Consider the following 23,922-nt stretch of genomic DNA (forward strand, 5'->3'; position numbering starts at 1 on the left):
CACTGAGACAATAACAGACGCAGTCATCCCACCGGCAGCAGAGGGAGAGGAGGGGTTGCAATGCTCATAAAAAAAACCAATGGACTTTCGAGGAAATGGAGGGCATGGACGAGACTGGAGAAAGGGTCTACATAGCAGGCACAATTCAATCTGGGGAACATAAGGTAGTCATTGCTGTGATGTATAACCCACCACAGAACTGCAGGAGGCCAAGAGAGGAATATGATGAGAACAACAGAGCGATGGTGGACACACTGGCTGAGGGGGCACGAAGAGCTCAATCGTGCACAGCAAACTTACTGGTTATGGGTGATTTCAACCACAGGAAGTCCGATTGGGAAAATCTGGAGCCTCATGGGGGTCCCAAAAATTGGAGAGCCATGATGATGGATGGGGTACTGGAAAACCTCATGCATCAACACATCAGGGACACTACCAGAGAGAGAGTGGAGGGAGAACCAGCAAGACTGGACCTTGTGTTCACCCTGAGTGGCTCAGACATTGATGACATCACATATGAGAGGCCCCTCGGAGCTAGTGACCACGTAGTCCTGAGTTTTGATTATATAGTAGAGTTACAGGTGGAGAGGGTAACAGGAGTTGAATGGGAAAAGCCAAACTATAAAAGGGGGGACTACACAGGTATGAGGAAGTTCCTGCGGGAGGTGCAGTGGGACAGAGAAATGGTAGGAAAGACAGTAAATGAAATGATGGAATATGTAACAACAAAACGCAAAGAGGCAGAGTATATATATATGTGTATATATATATGTATATATATATATATATATATATATATATATATATATATATATATATATATATATATATATATATATATATATATATATATATATATATATATATATATATATATATATATATATATATATATATATATATATATATATATATATATATATATATATATATATATATATATATATATATATATATATATATATATATATATATATATATATATATATATATATATATATATATATATATATATATATATATATATATATATATATATATATATATATATATATATATATGCAAAACAACCACTCTGAAAGAATAGAGAAATTCCAAGCGCTTTCGTGACTACTCACATTATCAAGGAACTATGAAAGTAAAGCATCCAAGGAAGCTATATAAGGGGTCTGGTTGGCACCTCACTATCAGATCCCACAACGGTTTAAACACGTGACGCGCGGCGAGCCAACTTGGAAAGGTCCTTGGCACAACTCACCCCACAAACTATTCTACCCAAGAAATAAGAAATTTTAAAGATTATTTGTCCAGTGTATTATTAAATTCTTCCCAAATTCTATTAATTATAAATGGATCTAATTTATATAAACCAAAGGAAATATTCATATTATTGTCAAAACTGCTTTTTATGAAACAAGATTCAATTATATTCCTGTCGACCATGGACTTGCTTGATACTACTTTCTCAACTTTTTGAAAATCAATTGGATGGTTAAAATCTCTTACATGAATAAATAGAGCATTGGAATCTTGTCCAGTTCTAATGCTATATTTATGTTGTTTTAATCTTAGTTCGAGATTTTTACCAGTTTGACCGTAATAAACTTTATCGCAAATTTTACAAGGAATCTTATAGACACATCCATCAGCATTTTGGGGGGAATTCTTTATCAAAAGTTTTTTTACTGTATCGAGATTTTTGAATACAACTTTAATATTAAAAGTCTTAAGAAGAGAAGGCATATCAACCAAGTTTTCATGGTAAGGGAGAACCAACATATTTTTATTTGAATAAGGCTGGTTGTCCCTTTTTGGATTGTAAAAAGTATTTCTGGCAACTTTAAAAGATTTTAAAGTGAGTAGTCACGAAAGCGCTTGGAATTTCTCTATTCTTTCAGAGTGGTTGTTTTGCATATTCTGAAATCACCTGTTTACTGTGATCTTATTGCATATATATATATATATATATATATATATATATATATATATATATATATATATATATATATATATATATATATATATATATATTGTTATGCAGGGTTCTGAACGACATTGTAATGTTGTTATACAGGGTTCTGAATGACATTGTAACGTATACAAGGTTCTGCATGACATTGTAATGTTTTTGTGCAGGGTTCTGCATGACATTGTAATGTTGTTATGCAGGGTTCTGCATGACATTGTAATGTTGTTAAACAGGGTTCTGCATGACATTCTAATGTTGTCATACAAGGTTCTGCATGACATTGTAATGTTGTTATACAGGGTTCTGCATGACATTGTAATGTTGTCATACAAGGTTCTGCATGACATTGTAATGTTGTTATTCAGGGTTCTGCATGACATTGTAATGTTGTTATACAAGGTTCTGCATGACATTGTAATGCTGTTATACAAGGTTCTGCATGACATTGTAATGTTGTTATTCAGGGTTCTGCATGACATTGTAATGTTGTTATACAGGGTTCTGCATGACATTGAAATGTTGTTATACAGGGTTCTGCATGACTTTGTGATGTTGTTATACAGGGATCTGCATGACATTGTAATGTTGTTATACAAGGTTCTGCATGACATTGCAATGTTGTTATAGAAGGTTCTGCATGACATTGTAATGTTGTTATAAAAGGTTCTGCATGACATTGAAATGTTGTTATACAGGGTTCTGCATGACATTGTAATGTTGTTATACAGGGTTCTACATGACATTGTAATGTTGCTATACAAGGTTCTGCAGGACATTGAAATGTTCTTATACAGGGTTCTGTATGACATTGTAATGTTGTTATACAAGGTTCTGCATGACATTGTAATGTTGTTATACAAGGTTCTGCATGACATTGTAATGTTGTTATAAAAGGTTCTGCATGACATTGTAATGTTGTTATACAAGGTTCTGCATGACATTGTAATGTTGTTATGCAAGGTTCTGCATGACATTGTTGACATTGTAATGTTGTTATACAAGGTTCTGCATGACATTGTAATGTTGTTATACAAGATTCTGCATGACATTGTAATGTTGTTATACAAGGTTCTGCATGACATTATAATGTTGTTATACAAGGTTCTGCATGACATTGTAATGTTGTTATACAAGGTTCTGCATGACATTGTAATATTGTTATACAGGGTTCTGCATGACATTGCAATGTTGTTATACAAGGTTCTGCAAGACATTGTGTTGTTATACAGGGTTCTACATGACATTCTAATGTTGTTATACAAGGTTCTGCATGACATTGTAATGTTGTTATACAAGGTTCTGCTGACATTGTGATGTTGTTATGCAGGGTTCTGCATGACATTCTAATGTTGTTATACAAGGTTCTGCATGACATTGTAATGTTGTTATAAAAGGTTCTGCATGACATTGTAATGTTGATATACAAGGTTCTGCATAACATTGTAATGTTGATATACAAGGTTCTGCATGACATTCTAATGTTGTTATACAGGGTTCTGCATGACATTGTAATGTTGTTATACAGGGTTCTGCATGACATTGAAATGTTGTTATACAGGGTTCTGCATGACTTTGTGATGTTGTTATACAGGGATCTGCATGACATTGTAATGTTGTTATACAAGGTTCTGCATGACATTGTAATGTTGTTATACAAGGTTCTGCATGACATTGTAATGTTGTTATACAAGGTTCTGCATGACATTGAAATGTTGTTATACAGGGTTCTGCATGACATTGTAATGTTGTTATACAGGGTTCTACATGACATTGTAATGTTGTTATACAAGGTTCTGCATGACATTGTAATGTTGTTATGCAGGGTTCTGCATGACATTGTAATGTTGTTATACAAGGTTCTGCATGACTTTGTGATGTTGTTATACATGGTTCTGCATGACATTGTAATGTTGTTATACAAGGTTCTGCATGACATTGTAATGTTGTTATGCAGGGTTCTGCATGACATTGTAATGTTGTTATACAGGGTTCTGCATGACATTGTAATGTTGTTATGCAGGGTTCTGTATGACATTGTAATGTTGTTATACAAGGTTCTGCATGACATTGTAATGTTGTTATACAGGGTTCTGCATGACATTGCAATGTTGTTATACAGGGTTCTGCATGACATTGTAATGTTGTTATACAGGGTTCTGCATGACATTGTAATGTTGTTATACAGGGTTCTGCATGACATTGTGATGTTGTTATACAGGGTTCTGCATGACATTGTGATGTTGTTATACAAGGTTCTGCATGACATTGTAATGTTGTTATACAAGGTTCTGCATGACATTGTGATGTTGTTATACAAGGTTCTGCATGACATTGTAATGTTGTTATACAGGGTTCTGCATGACATTGTAATGTTGTTATACAGGGTTCTGCATGACATTGTAATGTTGTTATACAGGGTTCTGCATGACATTGTGATGTTGTTATACAAGGTTCTGCATGACATTGTAATGTTGTTATACAGGGTTCTGCATGACATTGTAATGTTGTTATACAGGGTTCTGCATGACATTTTGATGTTGTTATACAAGGTTCTGCGTGACATTGTAATGTTGTTATACAGGGTTCTGCATGACATTGTAATGTTGTTATACAAGGTTCTGCATGACATTGTAATGTTGTTATGCAGGGTTCTGCATGACATTGTAACGTTGTTATACAGGGTTCTGCATGACATTGCAATGTTGTTATACAGAGTTCTGCATGACATTGTGATGTTGTTATACAGGGTTCTGCATGACATTGTAATGTTATACTGGGTTCTGCATGACATTCTAATGTTGTTAAACAGGGTTCTGCATGACATTGTGATGTTCTTATACAGGGTTCTGCATGACATTGTGATGTTGTTGTACAGGGTTCTGCATGACATTGTAATGTTGTTATACAGGGTTCTGCATGACATTGTGGTGTTGTTATGCAAGGTTCTGCATGACATTGTAATGTTGTTATACAGGGTTCTGCATGACATTGTAATGTTGTTATACAGGGTTCTGCATGACATTGTGATGTTGTTATACAGGGCTCTGCATGGCATTGCAATGTTGTTATACAAGGTTCTGCATGACATTGTAATGTTGTTATACAGGGTTCTGCATGACATTGTGATGTTATACAAGGTTCTGCATGACATTGTAATGTTGTTATACAGTGTTCTGCATGACATTGTAATGTTGTTATACAGGGATCTGCAGGACATTTTGATGTTGTTATACAAGGTTCTGCATGACATTGTAATGTTGTTATACAGGGTTCTGCATGACATTGTAATGTTGTTATGCAAGGTTCTGCATGACATTGTGATGTTGTTATACAGGGTTCTGCATGACATTGTAATGTTGTTATGGAAGGTTCTGCATGACATTGTAATGTTGTTATACAAGGTTCTGCATGACACTGTAATGTTGTTATACAAGGTTCTGCATGGCATTGTGATGTTGTTATACAATGTTCTGCATGACACTGTAATGTTGTTATACAAGGTTCTGCATGACATTGTAATGTTGTTATACAAGGTTCTGCATGACATTGTGATGTTGTTATACAGGGTTCTGCATGACATTGTAATGTTGTTATGGAAAGTTCTGCATGACATTGTAATGTTGTTATGGAAGGTTCTGCATGACATTGTAATGTTGTTATACAAGTTTTTGCATGACATTGTGATGTTGTTATACAAGGTTCTGCATGACATTGTAATGTTGTTATACAAGGTTCTGCATGACATATACAAATAACCCGCACATAAAAGAGAGAAGCTTACGACGACGTTTCGGTCCGACTTGGACCATTGACAAAGTCACACTAACCAGAAGTAGAGCAGGACGGTTATATATAGGCAGGAAGAGGTGGTGGTAGTAGTAGTAGTAGTAGTAGTACAAGAATGGTATGTAACACCGACAAGATGAAATTAAGACACATGCGCAACACCCGGGCATCACTATCGTAGACGTTTCGCCATCCTGCCAGCCACTGGATGGCGAAACGTCCACAACAAAGACAACCAGACGCCGTACATGGAATACTTCGAGACTGTTCTTCCTACCCTCGATATGCAACCTTCACTCTGGCTCCGCTATGTGGATGACATCTTTGCTCTGTGGCCTCATGACTCCAGTCTCTTCCAACCTTTTCTTGAAGCTCTTAATAATCTTGCCCCTTCCATTAAGATTAAAGCTGAATGGGAATCTGATTCCTTGCTTCCTTTCCTTGATGTCCATGTCCACCGCTCAGATACAGGTTTTTCCTTTTCCGTTTACCGAAAACCTATGCACAGTGGCATGTACATTCACTACTTTTCCTATCATGCTTCCCCTGTCAAGAAAAGTGTTCTTATCTCCCTCTTTCTCCGTGCCCTCCGCATCTGTGATCCTCAGTTCCTTCCAGCAGAAATTTCCACTCTTTATAGTTCGTTTTCCCGTCTTGGCTACCCTTCCCATTTCATAGACTTTTCCCTCTCACGTGCCAAACGCAATTTCTTTTCTCCCAAACTCTCTACTCCTGGAAACTCTTCTATCCTCTGCCTTCCCTACATTTCCGGTCTTTCTAATCTCAACAATTCTCTCCGTCCCTTAGACATCAAGCTTACCTTCCGCCAGACTAACACTCTTCTCACTAATCTCGTTCATACCTCTCCTCCCTCTACAGATGTTCCTGGTGTCTACTCTATTTCTTGCTCCTCCTGTCCTCTTCAATACTTCGGAGAAACTGGTCGATCTCTTTCTGACAGACTTAGGGAGCACAAAAATAGTGTTAGGGTTGCCGACACTAACAAAGCTCTTTTCTGTCACGTCAGAGATCATAGCCATCCTATTGACTGGTCTTCTGCTAAAACTATCTTCCCTACTTCCAACTCGAACAGTCGCCGTCTAGTCGAATCCTCTCTAATAATCAACTTTCCTTGTATGAACCTTAGCCCTGGCTTCGTCTCTGTAGGTGCCTTCCTCTCCCACTACATTGTAAAATGCTCCAAACTTCAGAACACCCGTGACTTAAAGGGACTCCTCATTTTTTCTTTTTTCTTTTTTCTTTTTCTTCTCCCTATTCCCCTTTCCTCTTTCCTTTTCTCCTCTGGGTTGTCTTTCTCTCTTCTGTCTTGTGTTTCTGTTCCTTCTTCATTTATTTCACCACTTCCCCTTTTATGCACCTCTGTGCGTTTGCTCTCCCTCAGTGGGCACCTAGCTCTCTTGCAGTGCTCCCTTCCTTTGTTTTTGACTGCTCGTCCTCCTTATTTCCCACTTCTACCACTACCACTACTACTACATCTTCTACTACTACTACTACAACTACTGATGAAATTAAGACACATGTGCGGCGTCCGGTTGTCTTTGTTGTGGACGTTCCGCCATCCAGTGGCTGGCTGGATGGCGAAACGTCTACGATAGTGATGCCCGGGTGTTGCGCATGTGCCTTAATTTCATCTTGTCGGTATTACATACCATTCTTGTACTACTACTACTACTACTACTACCACCACCTCTTCCTGCCTATTATAGCCGTCCTGCTCCACTTCTGGTTAGTGTGACTTTGTCAATGGTCCAAGTCGGACCGAAACGTCGTTGTAAGCTTCTCTCTTTTATGTGCGGGTTATTTGTATATCGTTCCAGTCACGGTACTGTGCCTTTTTTGTTATTTCTGCATGACATTGTAATATTGTTATACAGGGTTCTGCATGACATTGTAATGTTGTTATACAAGGTTCTGCATGACATTGTGATGTTGTTATACAGGGTTCTGCATGACATTGTAATGTTGTTATACAAGGTTCTGCATGACATTGTAATGTTGTTATACAGGGTTCTGCATGACATTGTAATGCTGTTATACAAGGTTCTGCATGACATTGTGATGTTGTTATACAGGGTTCTGCATGACATTGTAATGCTGTTATACAAGGTTCTGCATGACATTGTAATGTTGTTATACAGGGTTCTGCATGACATTGTAATGCTGTTATACAAGGTTCTGCATGACATTGTAATGTTGTTATACAGGGTTCTGCATGACATTGTAATGCTGTTATACAAGGTTCTGCATGACATTGTAATGTATATACAGTAGAGAAGGGTGTCATAATAGTATGAATGTTATAATTGTAAAGCATAATTATATAATTCATAATGTGCTTTTGGGGGCACTGTAAAGTAGGTTAAAATATAATTATAAAGAAATCCTGCTAGGGATTTATTTTCCAACTGTGTTTGGATACGCGGGATAAGCGTGGCTGGGGGACTCACATGGAGTCAGCATAATGTGTAGGCTGGCGTCGGAGATGCTGTGTATTTAAGCCAAGTTTTTTAGTTGTGTACTCCTTTTCTTTAGCTAACCCAAGCCATAGGCTCATCTATGGCTTACCTGTATGTTCACGTAGGCTCTGACATGGTCAGGGTGCTGTGCGATGACTGAGGAAATAAGAAATGGGGTTAGTATTGGAGTAGAGTCGGCCTGGCGCTGACTAGGCCTAGTGTCATGGTTACTGGGCTGCCAACCAGCTGTTTCTTGTGTACCGTCATTTGGGCTTTTAGGATAGAAAATAGATGGTGTTTCTAGAGTGTGTATATAGTGTTATGTTGAATAAATAGATACATTTTCCTAACTAGGATTTTTTGCCTAACCCTGTATTAACCAACCCATTGAAGTAACAAATACTGGTTCAGCGGTTTCTATTTTGACTGGGATAGCCCTGGGTGGCCTGTTTTTGCTTGAGATGTGTGTAACTTTTACCTTTGCCCTTAGACAAGGCTCTAGCCCCCAGCTATCCCACCTTTCTGCGTAACATATATATATATATATATATATATATATATATATATATATATATATATATATATATATATATATATATATATATATATATATAATATACTTAACAATTCGCAAACAGGCGAAATTATTTACAAACATTGTCTCTACGTCCACAGCAGGACTCGAACCTGCTAACTCTGTATCAGAGTCCACAGTACTTTACCATGGAGCTAGACCTGAGATAAGTATGGGCGCTTAGTTGAAGCTAAGCGATGTTACCCCATACCCCCGGGCACTATACCCCTGGGCACCAAGCTCGTTTTGAAAGTTATTTCATCGAATCCTGGCACATGTAGTAGACAATGAAAGAGATTTGAAATGCTTAATAATTCACAAACAGGCGAAATTATTTACAAACATTGTCTCTACGTCCACAGCAGCACCCATACTTATCTTGGGTGTAGCTCCGTGGTAAAGTATAGTGGACTCTGATACAGAGTTAGCACGTTCGTGTCCTGCTGTGGACGTAGCGACAACGTTTGTAAATAATTTTACCTGTTTGCGAATTGTTAAGCATTTCAAATCTCTTTCGTTGCCCATTGCATGTGGCAGGATTCGATGAAATAACTTTCAAAGCGAGCTTGTTGCCCAGGGGTATGGGGTAACACAAACCCTACCTCTACAGCAGCCCCGTTTAAGCACTCTGCCCCCACCCCCCACCACAAACCCCACACACACTGTGGCACCCCAAAGCAGCTGAACAATCTCAACCAAAACCCACACACTGTTCCCTCTGCCCCCACCCCCCACAGCACAAACCATACTGCCACAGAAGCTCTCTACGGGCACTCTTCCCTCACCCCTCCCCATCACGAATCCCGCCCACACCACAAACCCCATTAGCCCAGGGCTCCCGCTCCCCCAACCCTAATATTCTCCCAGGTCCACCGTGATAGACAACAAGCTGAAGGTGTGGTACACAAACACAGATGGAATAGCAAACAAATACGAGGTGTGGCACGAAAGAATCACCGAGAAGTCCCTGGACATCATAGCAGTCACAGAAACGAAACTCACTGAGACAATAACAGACGCAGTCATCCCACCGGCAGCAGAGGGAGAGGAGGGGTTGCAATGCTCATAAAAAAAACCAATGGACTTTCGAGGAAATGGAGGGCATGGACGAGATTGGAGAAAGGGACTACATAGCAGGCACAATTCAATCTGGGGAACATAAGGTAGTCATTGCTGTGATGTATAACCCACCACAGAACTGCAGGAGGCCAAGAGAGGAATATGATGAGAACAACAGAGCGATGGTGGACACACTGGCTGAGGGGGCACGAAGAGCTCAATCGTGCACAGCAAACTTACTGGTTATGGGTGATTTCAACCACAGGAAGTCAGATTTGGAAAATCTGGAGCCTCATGGGGGTCCCAAAACATGGAGAGCCATGATGATGGATGTGGTACTGGAAAACCTCATGCATCAACACATCAGGGACACTACCAGAGAGAGAGGGGAGGATGAACCAGCAAGACTGGACCTTGTGTTCACCCTGAGTGGCTCAGAGATTGATGACATCACATATGAGAGGCCCCTCGGAGCTAGTGACCACGTAGTCCTGAGTTTTGATTACATAGTAGAGATACAGGTGGAGAGGGTAACAGGAGTTGAATGGGAAAAGCCAAACTATAAAAGGGGGGACTACACAGGTATGAGGAAGTTCCTGCGGGAGGTGCAGTGGGACAGAGAAATGGTAGGAAAGACAGTGAATGAAATGATGGAATATGTAACAACAAAACGCAAAGAGGCAGAGGAAAAGTTTGTTCCCAAGGGCAACAGAAACAATGGGAAGACCAAAGCGAGTCCTTGGTTTACCCGAAGGTGCAGGGAGGCAAAAGCTAAGTGCATTAGAGAATGGAAAAGGTATAGAAGGCAAAGGACCCAAGAAAACAAGATCAGCCGAAGTGCCAGAAACGAATATGCACAGATAAGGAGGGAGGCCCAGCAACAGTACGAAAATGACAAAGCATCGAAAGCCAAGTCTGACAGAAAACTGCTGTTTAGCCTTATTAGGAGAAAGACGACAGTCAAAGACCAGGTGATCAGGCTGAGGAAAGAAGGTGGGGAACTTACAAGAAACGATCAAGAGGTATGCGAGGAGCTCAACATGAGATTTAAGGAAGCATTCACAGAGGAGACCGGAAGGACTCTGGGAAGACAGGACAGAGGGTGAAACCAACAGGAAATAGACCAACAAGTACTGGACAATATGCATACAACTGAGGAGAAGGTGAAGAAGCAGCTAAGTCACCTTGATACCTCAAAGGCAATGGGTCCGAACAACATCTCCCCATGGGTCCTCAGGGAGGGAGCAGATATACTGTGTGTTCCATTAACCACAGTCTTCAACACATTCCTTGAAACTGGGCAACTACCTGAGGTATGGAAGACTGCAAATGTAGTTCCCATTTTTAAAAAGAAGACAGAAAAGAGGCACTAAATTACAGACCAGTGTCACTGACATGTATAGTATGCAAAGTTATGGAGAAGATTATCAGGAGGAGAGTGGTGGAGCACCTGGAACGGAACAAGATTATAAACGACAACCAACACTGATTCATGGAAGGCAAATTCTGTGTCATAAACCTTCTGGAGTTTTATGTCAAAATAACAGAAGTAAGACACGAGAGAGAGGGGTGGGTTGGTTGCATTTTCCTGGACTGCAGGAAGGCCTTCGACACAGTTCCTTACAAGAGATAAGTGCAGAAGCTGTAGGATCAGGCACGTATAACAGGAAGGGCACTGCAATGGATCAGAGAATACCTGACAGGGAGGCAACAACGAGTCAAGGTACGGGATGAGGTATCACAGTGGGCACCTGTGATGAGTGGGGTCCCACAGGGGTCGGTCCTAGGACCAGTGCTGTTTCTGGTACATGGGAATAACATGATGGAAGGGATAGACTCAGAGGTGTCCCTGTTCGCAGATGATGTGAAGTTAATGAGGAGAATTAAATCAGATGAGGACCAAGCAGGACTTCAAAGAGATCTGGACAGGCTGGACACGTGGTAGAGCAACTGGCTTCTTGAATTCAACCCTGCGAAATGCAAAGTCATGAAGATCGGAGAAGGGCAAAGAAGACCACAGACAGAGTATAGACTAGGTGGTCAAGGACTGCAAACCTCGCTCAAGGAGAAAAATCTTGGGGTGACCATAACACCGAGCATGTCACCGGGGGCACACATCAACCAAATAACTGCTGCAGCATACGGACGCCTGGCAAACCTGAGAATAGCGTTCCGATACCTTAGTAAGGAATCGTTCAAGACACTGTACACTGTGTACATCAGGTTCATACTGGAGTATGCAGCACCAGTTTGGAACCCACACCTGGTCAAGCACGTCAAGAAATTAGAGAAAGTGCAAAGGTTTGCAACAAGGCTAGTTCCGGAGCTCAAACGTATGTCCTACGACGAAAAGTTGAGGGAAATCAGACTGACGACATTGGGGGATAGGAGGGTCAGGGGAGACATGATAACGACATACAAAATAATGCGTGGAATAGATACGGTAGACAGAGACAAGTTGTTCCAGAGAGAGGACACAAAAACAAGGGGTCACAATTTGAAGCTGAAGACTCAGACGAGTCAGAGGGATGTTAGGAAGCATTTCTTCAGTCACATAGTCGTCAGGAAGTGGAATAGCCTAACAAGTGATGCAATGGAGGCAGGAGCCATACATAGCTTTAAGACGAGGTATGACAAAGCTCTGGAAGCAGAGAGAGAGAGAGAGAGAGAGAGAGAGAGGACCTAGTAGTGATCAGTGAAGAGGCGGGGCCAGGAGCTGAGTCTCGACCCCTGCAACCACAATTAGGAGAGTACAATTAGGTGAGTACACACACACACACACACACACACACACACACGGGTGAGCGCCCCAGCATAATGCTATGATGAGAATCAAAGGCCTACCATACAGGTGGGTCTTTATTCGTCAGTGCTTTCTGCTGGGTAGCAGCCGTTAGCATGACGTCACGGCGTGCCGCCACACTTCGCAGTGACTTCTCATTCCTCACGTGGCTGCTGTGGTGAGAGGAAGTGTTGCACTTTTGTCTCTCATTCTTCCCATCTTTTGTCTAGTGTTCCCTTTGGTTTTGGGGCTATACATGTTTGGTTATGTGTAAAAGGAAGTCTTTAACACCTGAAACTATAGCTCAAATCGTAGGACTTCACAAAGCTGGACACCAGACGAAAGAAATAGTGGAGAATGTGTGTGTGAGCGTTCAGGGAGGAACTGGGTGCAGCTTTTCAAGGTTGGTGGCGGTGTCGAGTTACCGGCTGCTAAACCTCTGCCTGGCCCCTCCTAGAAGATATCTGTCCATAAAGAGGCAGTTAGAGAGTAACTGCGTTATATGACTCCCACTGGTATAGCGCTTTCCTCTGATTAAACTATAACAATAGTGAGTGGTATCAGTCTTCACTGCCGATGCATCGTACGAAACAAATGAAACGTTTCATCAATTTAGAATACAAAGTTGCAAGTTTCATCGAGTTCTGTGAAATAACAAGAAACCGGATCCTCTGTTGAAAGATCTGAATTAGATTTGGTCTGTCCCAATTTACCATTTTTATTGGAAAAATTTGGATGCTAATTACCAAATGATGAGTTGTTAATACCTCTTCTGAGGTTATGGAACACTTCGATACTTTTCTCGAGTCAGGCAGCGACCGAAATACATTTACTTAACTTTCTTTTAACAAGAAGCACCACACTGAAAAACTTAATACTATGTCTGGTGAATAGGATGTAATCAGGTTTAACTCACGTATGAAGTGAATAGATTCAATTCCTTAAATCAAGAATCCTTCATTAACATCAAAGCACTTTCCTTGATGGATACTCACCGAGAGGATCAGATTCTTTTCCCATGATGATCTTGTCTCTCTCATTAAACAGAAGAAGATCAATACGGTCGGAAAACGTCAAGTCTGCCATCGCTGTCCTCATAAGTTTCAGATCAGTTAGTACCACCGTCCTGGGAAGGCAAATATAATCATAACAAAGTTGAAAAAACAGAACAGTTGGGGGTCAGGGCTCCATGTTGTGGTCTAGTTTGTCACAAGCACAAAATATCAAAGTTACTAAGAAATATTTCAAGTAGGCCGCCAGTAGCACTTATTTTAGATTATTTCAAGCAATCTAGGAGCAGCACTCGTGTACAGTATGTTAAGCAATACTCGTATTCAAGCACGCCGTAAATACAGCTCATTCAGTGTATTTTAGACAAGCTGCCATCAGTACTCATACAGAGTACGTCAAGCACGCCGCCACCAACATTATCAGTACTCATACAGAGTACGTCAAGCACGCCGCCACCAACATTATCAGTACTCATACAGAGTACGTCAAGCACGCCGCCACCAACATTATTAAAACAGGGCTTCAAAAAATGAAACTGCGATATATTCAGGAAATCTCTTAATGATTTTAGTCAGTATTAAACATTTATAGAACAGTTGTGATGACTCACAGGCACAGTGTGGTCCAGTATTGTTGACAAACTGATGAGAATAAACATACCATGACATAATAGACAAATAGACCAAAAGAATTGTTAATAAGGCTTTTCCTTATTTTTTTTAATTAATGACCCTTTTTTACTGTTATTAATTAATTAATTAATTAATTAATAATAATAACAATAAAAATAATAATAATAATAATAATAATAATAATAATAATAATAATAATAATAATAATAATAATAATAATAATAATAATAATATTATTATTATTATTATTATTATTATTATTATTATTATTATTATTATTATTATTATTATTATTATTATTATTTCAACAACATCTATTTTTAGTTATTTTATTAATTATTTAAAAAACATTGCAGTGTGGTGCATTAACCTACCATTTTCCAAAAGTCTTGAAGCTGAATATGCCACCGTACTTGTCCGCCATTTTCTGTATGGCTACCTGGGGAGTGTAGAGCAGGATGGACACCACATTACCCAGCAACGGTAGTACCAGGGGACCTGACAACGTCATCAACATCTTTACATACATATAACCATGAAAGTAAAAACTGTATACAGCATCTACTGCTACTGTTAAGGGGCGTAAAGACGCTATAAGAGCGGATTGGTAAAGGGCCGATGGAGCTTGCTTTCATGTCTGCCAAACGAACAATTCCTACAAATTTGATTGCATGATTAATTTAATTGTAGTCTTTCAACACTCTCCTACTCAGTTTCTCATATAAGTACTTAAGTTAAGTTAGATAAAGATTAATTAGCCTAATATATGCTGTTACCTTTATCTAAGCCTATACATCTCCAATAGTGGGCACCCACTTGTGCCACCTACCAGCTCACAGCCTACCCACGCCATGAACTTCAGTCACCCAGACCTGTGTAGGTAATGGCCAGGCGATCAAACCTCGCCTCATAATGCCGTGTTTATCACGGCATTATCACGGCGACTTCACCTCATTTTGTGACAATTCTAGACTTGTACAGTGAAAAACACCAACCTTCACTAGTCACATTACAAATGTGGAGTCACACACATGTACTCATGCCGACAAGACGATATATCTTATTCACAAACCCGGGTGTAAAATGGTGATTCCTAAAATATTACCCAACCTACAGACTCTGTACATCACGACCGTAAGTCCAGGTTACCAATATTATTGAATATGCATTTATGTGTATGTTAATGAGTACTACGCACGTGGAAGGTGCGTAGTATTCGAGTGTAGATATATCGGATATATATCTACACTCGAGACACACACTGTCTTGTGTAGATAGAGAATCCTAGATTTTACGAGGAAAGGAAGTCAGGTTCTTGGATTGAATTCATCTAATAGCCTAATTCTATAGCTAACTGATCAGTTACACAAACACCCATCTATTCAACACATTAGTGGTCCATCAAACGGATGTGGTTCTACAAAACCGAAAGGTAGTTAGACCGTGACTAGAACTAGAACCTAAACAGAACCAGTGATTAGAAGTAACATTACCATCACCAGTAATTGCTTTTTAATTATTAAGTGTTAATCACAAACAGAGATGCTCAACACCTAGCAAGATGCCAACCGGCTTTTTTTGTGTAATTCAGAGTGGCAGCGATTTGAATGCCGAGAGACATATGGGAAAGCGGTCACAAGCACAGATGGTGGCGCCATCTAGCACCTTTTCACACTACAACATTTCAACAATGCCATTTTGTGTCTTCACCACAACACCTGACTGCTGTGTACACACACACACACACACACACACACACACACACACACACACACAAACACACACACACACACAGTAATGTATAACCCACCACAGAACAGCAGGAGGCCAAGGCAAAAGTACGACGAGAGCAATAGAGCGATGGTTGACACACTGGCTAGAGTGGCCAGAAGAGCTCATGCATGCAGGGCAAAGCTCCTGATCATGGGTGACTTTAACCACAAGGAGATCGATTGGGAGAACTTGGACCCGCATGGGGGCCAAGATACATGGAGGGCTAAGATGATGGAGGTGGTACTGGAAAACTTCATGTACCAACACGTAAGGGACACTACAAGAGAGAGAAAGGAGAGGATGAACCAGCAAGGCTAGACTTAGTATTCACCTTGAGTAGTGCAGATATCGAGGACATCACATATGAAAGACCCCTTGGGGCCAGTGACCATGTGGTTTTAAGCTTCGAATACACAGTAGAGCTACAAGTGGAGGGAGAAGCAGGAAGGCCAGGACGAATGAAGCCAAACTACAAGAAAGGGGACTACACAGGAATGAGGAACTTCCTGAACAGGGTTCAGTGGGACAGAGAACTGGCAGGGAAGCCAGTTAATGAGATGATGGAATATGTAGCAACAAAATGCAAGGAGGCTGAGGAGAGGTTTGTACCCAAGGGTAACAGGAATAATGAAAAAGCCAGGATGAGCCCATGGTTTACCCAAAGGTGTAGGGAGGCAAAAACCAAGTGTGCTAGGGAATGGAAGAAATATAGAAGGCAAAGGACCCAGGAGAATAAGGAGAGCAGTCGTAGAGCCAGAAACGAATATGCACAGATAAGAAGGGAGGCCCAAAGACAATATGAAAATGACATAGCAGCGAAAGCCAAATCTGACCCGAAACTGTTGTACAGCCACATCAGGAGGAAAACAACAGTCAAGGACCAGGTAATCAGGCTAAGGAAGGAAGGAGGAGAGACAACAAGAAATGACCGTGAAGTATGTGAGGAACTCAACAAGAGATTCAAAGAAGTGTTCACAGAGGAGACAGAAGGGGCTCCAGAAAGACGGAGAGGTGGGGCACACCACCCTGTGCTGGACACAGTGTACACAACCGAGGAAGAAGTGAAGAGGCTTCTGAGCGAGCTAGATACCTCAAAGGCAATGGGGCCAGATAACATCTCCCCATGGGTATTGAGAGAGGGAGCAGAGGCGCTATGTGTACCCCTAACAACAATATTCAATACATCTATCGAGACAGGGAGACTGCCTGAGGCATGGAAGACAGCAAATGTAGTCCCAATCTTTAAAAAAGGAGACAGACATGAAGCATTAAACTACAGACCAGTGTCACTGACATGTATAGTATGCAAAATCATGGAGAAGATTATCAGAAGTGTGGTGGAACACCTAGAAAGGAATGATCTCATCAACAGCAGCCAACATGGTTTCAGGGACGGGAAATCCTGTGTCACAAACCTACTGGAGTTCTACGACATGGTGACAGCAGTAAGACAAGAGAGAGAGGGGTGGGTGGATTGCATATTCTTGGACTGCAAGAAGGCGTTTGACACAGTTCCACACAAGAGATTGGTGCAAAAACTGGAGGACCAAGCAGGGATAACAGGGAAGGCACTACAATGGATCAGGGAATACTTGTCGGGAAGACAGCAGCGAGTCATGGTACGTGGCGAGGTGTCAGAGTGGGCACCTGTGACCAGCAGGGTCCCACAGGGGTCAGTCCTAGGACCAGTGCTGTTTCTGGTATTTGTGAACGACATGACGGAAGGAATAGACTCTGAGGTGTTCCTGTTTGCAGATGACGTGAAGTTGATGAGAAGAATTCACTCGATCGAAGACCAGGCAGAACTACAAAGGGATCTGGACAGGCTGCAGACCTGGTCCAGCAATTGGCTCCTGGAGTTCAATCCCACCAAGTGCAAAGTCATGAAGATTGGGGAAGGGCAAAGAAGACCGCAGACGGAGTACAGTCTAGGGGGGCCAGAGACTACAAACCTCACTCAAGGAAAAAGATCTTGGGGTGAGTATAACACCAGGCACATCTGAAGCGCACATCAATCAAATAACTGCTGCAGCATATGGGCGCCTAGCAAACCTCAGAACAGCATTCCGACATCTTAATAAGGAATCTTTCAGGACCCTGTACACCGTGTACGTTAGGCCCATATTGGAGTATGCGGCACCAGTTTGGAACCCACACCTAGCCAAGCACGTAAAGAAACTAGAGAAAGTGCAAAGGTATGCAACAAGACTAGTCCCAGAGCTAAGAGGTATGTCCTACGAGGAGAGGTTAAAGGAAATCAACCTGACGACACTGGAGGACAGGAGAGATAGGGGGGACATGATAACGACATACAAAATACTGAGAGGAATTGACAAGGTGGACAAAGACAGGATGTTCCAGAGATTGGACACAGTAACAAGGGGACACAGTTGGAAGTTGAAGACACAGATGAATCACAGGGATGTTAGGAAGTATTTCTTCAGCCACAGAGTAGTCAGTAAGTGGAATAGTTTGGGAAGCGATGTAGTGGAGGCAGGATCCATACATAGCTTTAAGCAGAGGTATGATAAAGCTCACGGTTCAGGGAGAGTGACCTAGTAGCGATCAGTGAAGAGGCGGGGCCAGGAGCTCGGACTCGACCCCCGCAACCTCAACTAGGTGAGTACAACTAGGTGAGTACACTCACACACACACACACACACACACATACACACACACGCACACGCTGTGGAATGCAAAGAGTACGTAACCTTCATTCGGCGCATGTACACACCCTCATTGAAAGGCTATCTCCCCCAACCAGCGAACCAGTACTTAGGGTTGGATGATGGGGCCCCATCGTCTGATCAGTATCTAAATTCAGCCAATGAGAAGGTGGGTCTGGCAACTGCGGAGGTATCGTGGTCACCACTCACCTGTCCACTCTTGTCATTTCCATTCTATAGCTGGTTGAGCACAGTTGTCCTTTCTGTCTCCAGGCTGTGTCTTTGCCTTTGATTAACTGCGTTGTATACATCCATTTCCAACTGTATATAGTGTACATACTTGTAAATACTTACTATCGCTCTTGGTGAAGGAAAATATATTTCAAAGTCATTCAGCTGTGTTTGTTCTGCTTCTTACTTCCCTTTACACCCAGGATAACAGGCTTTATTGTGCCTGGGTTGTAATATGGGGCCTCTCCGGGAGCTGGAGCTGGACTTAGAGCAGGAGTTAAGCCTAGGGATGAAGCAGGAACATTGTATAGCTTGCTGTCTGGCATTGCGTCAGCTTTGCCAACACTTTATGAAACTTTGCGTGTCAGCCTTACGTTTTACGGTCAGCCTGCTATTGTGTGATCATTGACAACTTGCTATTGGTTTGTTAATTGTGCTCGCTTCGCTATTGTGTGAATATTTTGCAGTCGGCTCTGCTATTGCATATCAGCCTTGCTATTGTATGTGCGTATTCTGCATTAGGTTTTGTTACGTGTCAGCCTTATCGTGTGAGCATTCTGCAGTCGTACTGTGCATAGCTGAGCATGTATTGCAAAAAGAGTATAACGTTGGGTATGCCGCCTAGACGAGTCAGACGTCTAGTGTCTGAATGCACTTTAGTAAACTTACCAAAGTTTTCTCTGCAGCGTTGTTGGCAAATTGCTCATTCCATTGGCACTCGCAAACGCACTCTCACAGCTGCACAGATTCGTACTCCGAAAAGTATCCAACTTCGAAAAGAGGAAATGGCACATCAAACTCCTCCCTCTACTGAAGCCAGGAATAAAACCCCGATGTTCTCGCAAGAAGAAAATGATACAGTACCTGAGCAAATCGCGTCTCGAGCAACAGGGTTGTCTGAAGGTGCGTTGGTGCTTGAGTTGGCGTAAATCAATCTCGAGCAGACTAGGGAACAACGCTTATATGCCAGGGAAGAATTTGGTAAAGAAAAAGAAAGGAGGCAGTTTTCTCAAGTAGTAAATGACTTTAATTTGCAAAAAGCAGTACAGCTAGTTTCCCGTTTCAATGAGGCAGAACCTGAACAATTTTTTGAAACTTTCGAAAATCAGGCTCGAGCCTTGAGGTGGTCGGAACAGCATTGAGCGTCTTTGGTGTATACAGCTTTTTATGGTAAGGCACTGATTTTTGCAATTACAAAGTGGTGAAGACTGCAGTTCTTGGAGCGTATCATTATATTCCTGCTATGTATAGGAAGTCATTCAAGTTAGGCAGACGACAGTTTGGTCAATCATTGGTGGACATTGTTCGACAGCAGACCAAAGCTTTCACCAGCTGGTATAAAGCAAGTGGTGCTGCAATTTTTAGTGAGTTAACTCAACTCATCCTAGTAGATAACCTGCTGGAGTCTGTGGGACCAGAGGTTAGTCTTTTTGCAGGATCGTGTCTTAACCACTGCATTGGAGGCAGCCAGGGTGGCTGATACGTTTGAAACCAACCACTCCATGTCCGAGCGGTCCCATCTCTCTTTTCAACAGCCTGGCATGAGCAGAGATCGTCATCCTTGGAGGATGAAGTGCCAGCCGGAAGGAGAACATCTACATCAGCCAACTAAGCTACCTGGTGAGCCACGCTATTCAACTTATGGTCAACCTGGTGAGCGACAAACCACTCAACATGGTATATCTCGACAACAGTACCCAGAGGGACACTACAACGTCAGCAGGGAACTAAGGTCAAAGCTTTCGTGTGTTTTAATTGTAATAAAGCAGGTCACATCCGCCCAAATTGCCCAAATAAACCCCAGCCATTAGGGAAAATTTATAATGTCACTAGTAACATGACCCTGAAATAAATAGAGAAAGGAATGGCCCCTTATTATTGCACGAGTCGTATATCCCTTCAGGAAGACTCAAAGAAAACTGAAGCCAGAGCCTTTAGGGATACTGGAGCATATTGCTCGCTTATAAGAGAAGGAGTACTTCCTTTTTCTGAACACACTTCCTTACAATCTTCTGTTTTACTAGAAGCCTTTGGATTTTTTCTGTTCCCTTGTGCAAAATACATATAGAGTGTAAATATTACACTAGATATTTGACTGTACGTGTATCTGGGTAATAACATTACCACTTCTAGTGTATATCCTGAACTCATAATGATTAATTCTTCTCCGGTATTGGCCATAACTCGGGCAACATCCCAAGGGTTGTCTGGTGAGAATGTTAACCTGTCCTTGGACAACTCTGATCTCGGAAGAGCCAATTTGTTTTACGAAGAAAACTGGCCAGGGCCTCGTAAATTTAGTGAACAGACTCAGATCAAGCCTTCCTATTCCAGAGTTGCAGAATTGCGAGATATCTCTGTTTCCATGCCCGAGGGACTGTCCTTCCGAGAGGAACAACAAAAGGACTCTTCATTGAATTTTGTTTTTCAGGCAGCAATGGGTAAATCTTTTTCTGATCATCCTGTCAAATATAAACTTAAAAACAACTATTTGCTCTGCACTGAGACTGGTAAGGAGATAGAGGACCGGCAACTGTCAGACAGGTTAGTGGTTCCAACAAAGTTTAGACCTCAAATACTGAATATAGCCCATAACACTTCATTAGGAGGTCATTTAGGAATTACTAAAATTTTATATAGAATCTCAAAAGAATTTTATTGGCCAAAATTAAGGCAGGATGTGAAGAATCATATCCGATGTTGCCGAGAATGTTAGCAAGTAGGGAAACCTGGACATTCTATTAAACCTGCACCTCTCCATCCTATACCTGCTTATGGAGAACCTTTTGCAGAATTAATTATTGATTGTGTAGGTCCACTATCTGAGTCCAAGATTGGAAATCAGTACTTATTTACCATTATGGATAGAGTAACTAGATACCCAGAAGCAATTCCCATGTGCAGTATTAATACTAAAGTAATACTTGGAGCTTTATTGAAGTTTATCTCTTGCTTTGGTATTCCTAAATCTATTCTATATGATCAAGGTACTTACTTCGCTGCCAAAGCATTTAGGGAAGCATTAACTAGGTTAGGGATAATTCACACCTTATCCACTGCCTATCAACCTCAGTCCCAAGGCTCCTTGGAAAGATTCCATCAGACGTTAAAAACCATGATGAGAACTTTTTGTATGCATTTTCCTACAGACTGTGATGAATCGCTATCTTTGTTGCTGTTTTCAGTAAGGGAAACTGTGCAGGCGTCTACCGGGCATAGTCCGTTTGAATTGATCTTTGGGCACGATGTACGAGGTCCTCTTTGGGTGCTCAAAGAAGAATAGTTGACAGATGTTAGCTCAACACTCTAGAACCCGTCACACACACACACACACACATACACACACACACACACACACACACACACACACACACACGCGCATGCACACGCATGCGCACACGCCCCCAACTATCTCTACCCCTCCAATAACCATCCTCCCCCTCCCCCACAACCATCCATCCCCTCTCCTAACCATATATTTCCCTCCCCCTAACCAGGATGAGGACGAGGGGCTCCAAGGACGAATCTGGGAGGGAGGAATGGGAGGTAGAGCTCAAAAAAAGGGAGGAAGACTGGGGAAGGAGACTAGATGAGCTAGAAAGGAAGATGGAAGAGAGGTTAGCAGCAGAATGCAGAAGGTGGAAGCAACAGGCCACAGCAGCAGAAATCAAGATAGAGAGATTAGAAGAGGAGCTGAGACATCTGAAACAGCACAGAGACAAAGATATTACAGAAGTAGCATCGGCAATGGCTACATCAAACACAGACAACAGGTCTGAAGGAAGCATGGAAACTAAACTGTATGCAGAGGTCCTGTCAAACCCACATGGGACCAAAACAAAGACAGGGAGCACACTAGGACAGAATGAGAGGTTGGAAGACATTGAAGGAACTAGGACATGTGCAAGGACCTTACCAGATACCTGTGGGGGCCAGGAGCAGGTGAGCAGGAAGGATAAACCAAGAAGCATAGGGGCCATAACTAGGGAAGGGACTGAAGGAAGGAACACTCCACGGGAAGGAACTAAAACACATCAGAGGATGCAATGGGAGTCACAGTGGGAGGTGGAAAGGGAAAGATCCGTGTTTGTCTATGGGCTAGACGAAGCTAAAGGGGAAACTTATGATGAAAGAAAGCAGGAGGAGAAAAAAGCGATTGAAGATATCATGAAGGTGATAGGCGAGGGGGACATGACCCAGGTGGCAAATTTTCGGAGAATTGGGTGGTTCACAAAGAAAAGGAACCGGCCTCTCAAAGTAATTTTCAAGGCAGAATCAACCCGAACCATGATCCTGCAGGAAAAAGCACGGCTGAGAGGCAAGCAGGAGTTCCGGAGTGTGTACCTCCATCGAGACAGAACACAGGACGAAAGGAAGACAATGAAAGAGAGAGTTCAAAAACGAAAGGAGAAATGGGAGGAAATGAAAAAGGAGAGCAAAATAACCCAGGATCAAATGGAAGGACAAGTGCACCCTCCAGAAACACCTGCAGAAGGACTCCAGCCACGACACCCCCAAGGCAACTGAACAATCCAAACCAACCATCACACACCGATCCCTCTGTTTCCACCCCCCGCACCACAGTTACAGTATTAGAACAGAAGTTGAAGGTTTGGTACACAAATGCAGATGGATTAACGAATAAACATGAGGAATGGCAAGAAAGAATCAATGAGAAGTCCCCAGACATCATAGCAGTTACAGAAACAAAACTCATGGAGACAATAACAGATGCAATCTTCCCACCAGGATACCAGATCATGAGGAAAGATAGAAGGGGCAGGGGGGGAGGTGGGGTTGCTCTGCTCATAAAAAACAGATGGAAATTCGAGAAAATGGAAGGAATAGATGAGACGGGAGAAAGAGACTACATAGCAGGTACACTTCAGTCTGGGGGACACAAAGTGGTCATTGCAGTGATGTATAATCCACCACAGAACTGCAGGAGGCCAAGAGAGGAAT

General features: G+C 41.9%; 1 protein-coding gene across 1 annotated transcript in view; it reads right to left on the bottom strand.

Moving 5' to 3' along the window:
- Positions 1–23,922, bottom strand: part of LOC128693801 (cytochrome P450 2J6) — a 247,607-nt gene that overhangs the window by 147,553 nt on the left and 76,132 nt on the right. Inside the window, exons 3-4 of the mRNA XM_070091246.1 lie at positions 14,665–14,788; positions 13,643–13,773 (exon numbers count right to left, since the gene is read on the bottom strand). Coding sequence (XP_069947347.1) covers positions 13,643–13,773; positions 14,665–14,788 — 255 coding nt within the window. The remainder of the gene's footprint in view (positions 1–13,642; positions 13,774–14,664; positions 14,789–23,922) is intronic.

The sequence above is a fragment of the Cherax quadricarinatus genome, chromosome 34, assembly GCF_038502225.1.
Source record: "Cherax quadricarinatus isolate ZL_2023a chromosome 34, ASM3850222v1, whole genome shotgun sequence".
Lineage (NCBI taxonomy): Eukaryota > Metazoa > Arthropoda > Malacostraca > Decapoda > Parastacidae > Cherax > Cherax quadricarinatus.